General features: G+C 36.6%; 2 protein-coding genes across 3 annotated transcripts; one reads left to right on the top strand and one right to left on the bottom strand.

The window, feature by feature from the left end:
* The first annotated feature begins 369 nt into the window (after positions 1 to 369).
* LOC107486477 (F-box/kelch-repeat protein At3g23880-like) lies at positions 370 to 2,079 on the top strand. Its single transcript, XM_052260865.1, has 2 exons — positions 370 to 1,535; positions 1,800 to 2,079. The coding sequence occupies exon 1, from the start codon at positions 378 to 380 to the stop codon at positions 1,161 to 1,163; it is 786 nt and encodes a 261-aa protein (XP_052116825.1). The 5' UTR covers positions 370 to 377; the 3' UTR covers positions 1,164 to 1,535; positions 1,800 to 2,079.
* Positions 2,080 to 2,918: 839 nt separating this feature from the next.
* Positions 2,919 to 7,693, bottom strand: LOC107486187 (putative inactive disease susceptibility protein LOV1). 2 transcript variants are annotated; one of them, XM_021141737.2, is made up of 3 exons: positions 7,076 to 7,693; positions 4,125 to 6,901; positions 2,919 to 3,251 (listed from the first exon to the last, which is right to left on the bottom strand). In XM_021141737.2, exons 1-3 carry the CDS (start codon positions 7,561 to 7,563, stop codon positions 3,223 to 3,225), a joined length of 3,294 nt encoding a protein of 1,097 aa, XP_020997396.2. In that variant the 5' UTR covers positions 7,564 to 7,693; the 3' UTR covers positions 2,919 to 3,222. The 2 variants fall into 2 exon arrangements, with proteins under 2 accessions (XP_020997396.2, XP_052116817.1); XM_052260857.1 differs by lacking the exon at positions 2,919 to 3,251 and having other exon boundaries at positions 4,178 to 4,332; positions 4,478 to 6,901.
* Between the last annotated feature and the right edge of the window lie 530 nt (positions 7,694 to 8,223).

The raw sequence follows: 8,223 nt of genomic DNA, 5'->3' as shown, positions 1-8,223 counted from the left end.
ATGAGAGAGAGAATCCAATGAATGGTGAAATTTTTCACTGAATACCATTCAATTTTTTTTCTACCGGAGAGAGGATCCACTCTCCCTTCTACCTTGCCAAAAACCCTAACATCGGATTGAGGGGATTGTTGCTTAGTGAAACTATTTTCATTAGTTTTACTTTTACCTTAGACCAAAATCAACATTAACTCCAAAAAATTATCAATTGCTTCCACATTTTTTTAATATAACTGATCCTAAAGTTGCATTATTTATAGGACTGAAAAGGGGAAAAAACGCGGGAAAATTCCCGTCTTTTTAAACGGACTGAGGGAATGTGCATATGATGATATGAATTTCCTTCCTTGCCAAAAACCCTAACATCGAGACCAATAGAAATGGAGCAATCGAGCATGGAGAAGAAGAAGCTCAAGAGCATCAACCATCTCCTTCCTCCGGAGCTGATACAAGCAATCTTACTGAGGGTTCCCATCAAACATCTTGTGTGCGTCAGGTGCGTTTCCAAGCTATGGAACACTCTCATTCCGATCCCAATTTCGCAAAATCCCATCTTGACCTCTCTCTCGCACCCTCTCATACATGCCTCTTCTTCCAAGACAATTCTGACGCTTACTCCATTGACCTCGACGCACTGCTTCAAGATGATAATGATGGCGTTGATTCAGAGGATTCCTTTCATGAAAAATCCACCTTCTGATTTCCATTTTCTTGGTTCCTGCAGAGGGTTCGTACTCTTACACAGCGAACCACAGTTTCTTATCCTATGGAACCCACTCACTGATTCCAGCAAAAGAATCTCATACTCTCATATGGTTAATGCCACAACAAGCAATAGAGATTATGATTGTCTTGTTAAGGTCTTCTGCTTTCTCCATGATGCGCTTCTATGTGGCTTTGAGTATGATGCGTCACAAGATGATTATGTAGTAGTTGTAGCATATAAGGGTAAACATGGCGAAAATCATTGTGATCTGTGTTGTTTGAGAAGCAATTCATGGATTAATCTTGATCCTGCACTTCCCAAATCATTGTACTGGGATTACTGGAAACCTAGGGGTTGTTCTGTAACGGGGCTATTCATTGGTCTACTTATGAGTACTGTATTGACATTCTTATCTTTGATCCGAAGGAAAGAAGTTTCTCCAAGATATCTGTGCCAATAGAAACAAAAGACCTATATAACCCCCATCTTGTCCTGCTAGGAGCGTGCCTAACCTTGTATTTTTATGAAGAGATTACAACTGAGATATAGGTGATGAAAGAATATAAAGTGCAGTCGTCTTGGACCCTCTATGAGATTTCCCTTGGATTCTTTAAGCCTCTGTGCTTATCTGCTAACGGGGATATTATTGGAAGATGTTATCCTTCAGATGGTGAAATAGAGTTCTATATATATAATGCCAGAGGAGAGCTGCTCAAACATGTTATTGTTCAATATCTTTTTGGTGAGCCTTCCAACCACATAAGGTCCGTTGTGCATGTGGACTGTCTCATGGCTGTCCCTAGCAACATCAAGCAGAAGAAGAGAAAAAAAGGTATATAATTATAATGTATGCTTTGCACAATTTTCTTGCTGTTAATTTTGCTTGCCTATTATTCATTAGAAACAAATAAGCTTGATGGATTATGCAGTAAGTTGCTACCAAATGTGAGTTTTCATCATTGATAGTGAATTTGAAGTCCATTAACCCATGTCTTCCTTCTCATTGTCACGTCTCCCATTGAGGTTCTTTGAGATTAAGATTATTTCTTTTTTGATGTCTAATGCGGTGAATTTTACTGGTTGATCTTTTCTGCAGGCTGTCAGAATCACAAAGTGGTCAAACAAGGGAAGTGAATTAGGAGCTAACGTGGGAACAACTTGGACACTTGATTCTGTTGTAAATGAAGTGTAGGATTTGCAAGTTGAGCTGGAAAGAAGCTTCTTAAAACTCTTGTTCTATTTTTCTTTTGCTTTAAAGTATGATTTCCTTCCAACTATGTTTGGGGAAAACTCAACATTTGAAAATGCAACTGAGTTTCCTCTTGTTAAATTCAATATGTCTTTTAATTATGTGTAATAGTAAATTAATATTTCTTAGATTAAGCATGTTTTATCGCTGTACAATATTTCCTTTGTTGCATTATCTTTGACTGATCTATCATTAGATTCGGTTCTTTCAATACTAATTTCTCTGTTTAAATTATTCTAAAAAGTTTATATTACTAATTGCCTTTTCTTCTATGCGTTGGTGGTCGGTAAAAACAGCGTAATAGGTCGTGCAATGTATACACACAATATCACACTTTACTATGAGATTTAACATGTGAATTCCACGTTGAGATTTATCAATTTGCTAATTCAGTTTTCTGAATGATTTTTTATTTGCTTTAAGAGTGAGCTGTATTGGCTCATTAAGTTCCATTTTCTGCATTTAAGTACATAAATATAAGCATATAATCATCTTGATTATAAGTCAAGCAAAAGTGGATTGTTAAAAATCAATTCTCAGCAAATGGTAGAGTAAATGCTATAGCCTATAGTGCACCTTAGCTTGTTGAGAGAAGATTGCTTTTTTACCTTCACTTTTCTTTTCTTTTCTTTTTTAAATTTGATAGTTTAGTAAAGCTTTACCCTGAAATAACGAAGCTATGCAAGCTTAAACAGGTAGCTATGAACGAAATCTCAAAACAAAATGAAACTCACCATGATCATGCCACTCACCAATAGAATACACATAAGAGGAACTTCGTTAAAAAACCTCTAAGAAATAAACACAGGAAAAGAGTATTCCTTTTATATGAACTAAGATGATAAAAAATTAGTGGATACTACCATAAATATTTTATAATTGTTTCCATGTAAATATACTTATTTTTTACCATTAGATGATGAATTGCAGCTTGCAGGGTTTGATGGCTAAACAAACAAATCACACTTTTAACACAAATATCTTTATGAAAGATGTTTTTAGCATATTCATTTGAGTAGGTGCCTTAAAAAATACATGACACATAAAACCAAACAAACACCATTATATCCAAGACCCAACCTCACAACATCCAAAATAGAACAGCTCTCTGGTTTACTCTCGCATATCCCATCTAAGAATATCTCTTCAATCCTTCACATCTGTAACATCTTGGGCTTGTAAGCGACAAAACTATTTTGGTGGCAAATCCACTATGTGCACTTGCCTTGTCTGCTTCTTTGAAACCACAAAATTGTTCTTGATGAGCTTGCTATAGTTCCATCACCATCTTCACCATATCTTTAAAACCAAAAAGTTGTTCTTGATCAGATTGCTATCAGTCAGTTACTAAGGATTTGTATTTTACGTTCTTACATCAACCTGCTACACTTAAACTAATATGTAAAAGAAACTACCAATCCAAGACAGAGAAATCAGACTAGAGTAACTAGCAACATTTCAGAATATGCATAATGCAAACTCAAAACAGAAATGAATAGAAGTAAAGCATAATAAACCGCTACAAAAGAATGATATACAACAACTAATTAAAAAAATTTCACTTGGTCTTAATCACTATATTGGTGATTGTAATAAAAATCCTAAAATGTAACATTTAAAAAACAAATTATGTTTACTACATCACATCAGAATGTCATAAAGAAGCTATAGGTATGCTGTATGCTAATTATTTTTTATATGATGGATGAAGCAAGTTAATGGTAGTTTCTTATTTGGTGGTATAGGACATGACAGTAGTCATAACTTGGATGAATTTACTTGTTTTAGAAACAGCAATATACGGACGCTTTTCTTGTTAAATCAAAATCAATATCAAGATTCTTGTTGATATAGGCACTAATAATATTTTCTCTAGTAATTAGATAATAGATACAAATAAAGTAACCTTTTGAAACAAAGAGCAAAGTCTATCCTCAACAATAAAATGAGAGAAAATGCTTGATTAACCCAATGTGGCAAAATGAAATTTGCAATTAAATGAAAACAGTGAACTAAAGCCATGATGTGTGTGCGAGAGAGTGAGAGAGAGGAGGGGAAAAATACCTTCAACTTTTAGTAAACATAAAAAGATAGAAATTTCTACTAGACATTCAGCAGACAAACTAATAATAAGGCAGCTGTAGGTTAAAAAAGGAAAAAAAAAAAAATTACCCCGTCGTTTTAAGATGAGCTTACAACCATTCTTGGGCTTAACACGTTGGAGGCTATTTCTCAATGCTGGGTTTGGGGCAAAAACAAGCACATCTTGCAAGTTAGTCAAGGACCACAGTTGCTCTGGAAGCTCATCCAAGTCATAGTCGCCGATGATTAGGTGTTGGAGAGATGGCATTGCACCTTCCTCTAATATCCATTCTCTGACCTGCATACTTGTCAAATGAAGCACTTCAAGATTTGGGAAGCTTCCAGCAGCAAAGCGAAGAGAGTCCCCACGGTGTGCCGCTGGTGAGGTTACTTTAAGAACATGGAGGCTGGTAAGGTCTCCTAGAGTATTCAAGTAACTGTACCTGATGCCACAGTCATACGAAAATGCTGATGTCGTTATCGTTATCTTGGTAATGTTGGAGGGAAATTCATGTGCTTGTGGCAATTCACCAAAGTCCACTAGTTTTAGTTTTTCCAGATTTTTTAGGTGATGCAAGCCTTGTAATTGTTCATGCTCTGTGCATTCACTTCCAAAATCCCGCGCCAAACCCAATTTTCTCAGCTTGGGGAATCTTCCATTAACAACGGAGGACATTGTCAATTTTTCTTCAAAAAAGACAAATTGGAGAGTTTGGAGATTCGGCAAACATTCTTCTTTTGACATGTCTGGTGGAGCAGTCTTACTCGTCATCCTTAGCCACCCTTCAAGATGTCTCAGTTTCTTGAGCCTCCATATTCCATGCGGGAGCTCAAAAGAAAAATCATAATTCTCTTCAACAATTAGAGTTTCTAGATTCGCAAGGAAGCAAATGAAATCACAATGATTCTCGAGGTATGGATCCTGATGTAGTCTCAAGTATCTTAAATGGATGAATGTACCCAAGTTCTGGGCCGCTTGTGATGATAAACCAAAAGCGGGATCTCCAAAGTCCAGAATGCGAGCTGAATCGAAACTCGTTACATTGATCAACGCGTTTTTTATATCATAATATTTCCAAAAGCACATTAAAGAATGGATGCGGGAGTGATCACACTGATTAAATGAATCCAAGTCGTTCCCTCGGAGGGACAACCTACAGGATTTGAAGTTGCCAAGGGATCTAATGTCTTTCTCCGTGCAGAACACTATATCTTTTTCAGCTCTATTCTCTGATATGCAAAGATCAAGGAGAAGGTCATGAATCCGGCAGCTTTTGATTCCTCCATCACTCCTTCTTTTTGCCACCATCACCAAGCTGCGATCCACCAACTCATTCAAGTACTCTTCACCAATATCTTCTACTTCTAGACCATCTGATATTCCTATTTCTGGCGGTTGTATGAACCCTTCAGCAATCCATAATTGTACCAATCGTTTCACAGGAATTGCATAGTCTTCGGGATATATCCCAAAGTATAGAAAACATGTTTTCAATCGTTGTGGCAAGCTGTCATAACTAAGCTTCAGTACCTCGGTGACTTTACTGTTATCTTTAGCAAGATACCAAATGACACTGCGCATGATTCTCATCCACTCAACTGTTAGTCTCTTCTTCTTCCCGACAACCCCCGCCAAGGTGATAATAGCAAGTGGTAAGCCTCTACATTTTTCAGTCATTAATCTACCAATAGATTCTAGAACAGATGGGCACTCTCCTCCCTTAAAGACCTTCTTGCAGAAAAGTTTCCAACTTTCATCTTTTTCTAGCAATGGAGGGTAGTAAGACCTTGATCCTGTATAGTTTGCCACACCATCATTACGGCTAGTTATCAATATTGCACTACCATTATTGTTCTTCGGAAATACGCATTTTACCTCATCCCAAACTTCAGGCTCCCATACGTCATCAAGCACTATCAAATACTTCTTCTTCTCTAAGAACTTTTGGACCTTGCTCTTTTGATCATCCTCGCTTATGTCTTTGCCTTTAATGGACTCCCATAACCCACAACCTTTCAGAAGGCTTTGAAGAAGCTCCTTGGCTTTGTAGTCCTTAGAAACAGTAACCCACACACAACAAGAGAACAACTTCTTCACCTCATTATTGTAAATTTTTTTAGCGAGAGTAGTCTTACCCAATCCACCCATGCCTATTATGGAGATAACATCAACACGTGAGTCATTTTCCTTCAACTGCTTAGTTACATCGTTGAAGATATTCTCAAAGCCCACCATGTCTTCCTCGACTACCTTATCTTGCTTTTGATTTGACCCGAGAGCTTCCATTCTATCAAATTCACCTTCATTAATGCAATATTTCTCAATCTTGAATCCATCTAACACTTGATTATTTAGAAAATTGGCATCTCTTGTTGTTATAACAATTCTACTACCAGGACAAAACCAATCACCTCCTCCTGCCAAAGAATCCAACTGTTCGGTATCATCAACATCGTCAAGAACCAGAAGGACTCTTTTATTGCGGAGACTTTGTTTTATATCAGAAGATCCTTTTAATGTGCTTCCCAGCTTAGGTTTTTTATGCACACCCATCTCATACAAAAGTGCTACTTGGAGGTTTTCTAGGCCATCAACACTTCTTGATTTTTCAGAGACTTTATCAAGAAAAATCGCAGCTTGAAATTGATGCCGGAACTTGTTAAACAACTCTCCAACAAATGTGGTCTTGTTACCATCTCCATAAATGACCAACATGCAAATGGTATTATGAGATTTGATATTCCAAAGTGATTCCACCGCTTCAAAGTGAGAATCAAAACCAATTGGATGCTTAATATATAGTGGTTCAGGAGGAAGCTTTGCCGAGACCTCTTCAACAATACTCTTGATCATCTCACTTTCATAGCTGCAAGAAATACCTCTTCAAGATGTACTCATTCTATATAAAGAACTATATACATACACCAACAATAAATGAAACAAAGTTGCTATAAATGCTCAAAAACTTGTAATGAAGCTGTGAAAACAGAATCTAACACTAAAACATTAAGGTTACTTCATGAAATTAAAGGTTACTCACCTATGCACTTTACAATGCTTTCCGCTTAGATTGCTAACTTCCTGCAAAGCCAACCTCCATGCTTGTACCTTGTGCGAGTCTTTGCCATATCTGCTTTCATGCTTCTTCATGTCTTGGTCATATTGATTCTTCTGATGCCTGACATCTGATGGATCCACATGGTAAAAAATTGGGAAAACTGGTCGTTTTGTTCCTTTGTTAGAGCACTCCATGATTTGGACAAGTTCATCCAAGCACCATGCTGAAGAGGCGTAGTTCTGACACACCACAGCAATGGACATCCTGGATCTTTTAATGGCTTCAAGAAGAGTATCTCTGATTCTATCACCAACTCTAAGATTCTCATCATCTCTAAAAGTAGTGATTCCTTTATTGGTCAAAGCGGTGTAGAGATTATCCGTGAATCCACATCTTGTGGAGCCTCTAAAGCTCAGAAAAACATCGTATATGAATTGTGAGGAGCAGGATTCTGCATCATGATCCGCCATGATAATATGATAATAGTCCTTGCAGACTTTCACATCAATTAGGTATAAAGTGAATAAACCAAGTAATGCATCAACTATAGTTTTGATTTTTCTTCATAGATTGACTTCGTGAGTCAAGCAGGTAAAGTATTGCTAGCTGTAAGTCATTAATAAATAATAAGTGGACCAGCCATGTAACCATGTTCGATAATTATGTAGCTACTTTCCACCAAGTTGCTTTGTGAGAAACTGACTTGACTTCCCTGCCCTTCTTATCTATCTATCTGTCTGTGACTTTGTGTTGAAAAATTGGAACATTTGAAAGTGCAAATATAGTTTTCTCTAATTGAATCCAATCTATTATATTAAATGCTTTTATCTTTATTTAATATTGCTTTGGTTAAGTTATCATGTCTACACAGAATATCATACATCAATGAGATTTAATATATAAACTAATTGTTAATTTGTAGCAACTAACAAGTATTTCAGTATTTTGTTTGTTGATTATAGTTGGGCTATTTTGTTTGCCCTGTTTTTCCTAGATCTTTATAGAATTATCATAGCAAAATGAAGACATAACTTGCTAGTTTCCATTTTCTTTTAACCCCTTTTCTGAATGTGTTATAGAAGATGGAAGCTATTGCACTCCGAAATTAAAAGGAAAGAAAAACAAGGGAT

Source organism: Arachis duranensis, chromosome 4 (assembly GCF_000817695.3).
Source record: "Arachis duranensis cultivar V14167 chromosome 4, aradu.V14167.gnm2.J7QH, whole genome shotgun sequence".
Classification (NCBI taxonomy): domain Eukaryota; kingdom Viridiplantae; phylum Streptophyta; class Magnoliopsida; order Fabales; family Fabaceae; genus Arachis; species Arachis duranensis.
This window is presented reverse-complemented; position numbering and strand designations above follow the sequence as displayed.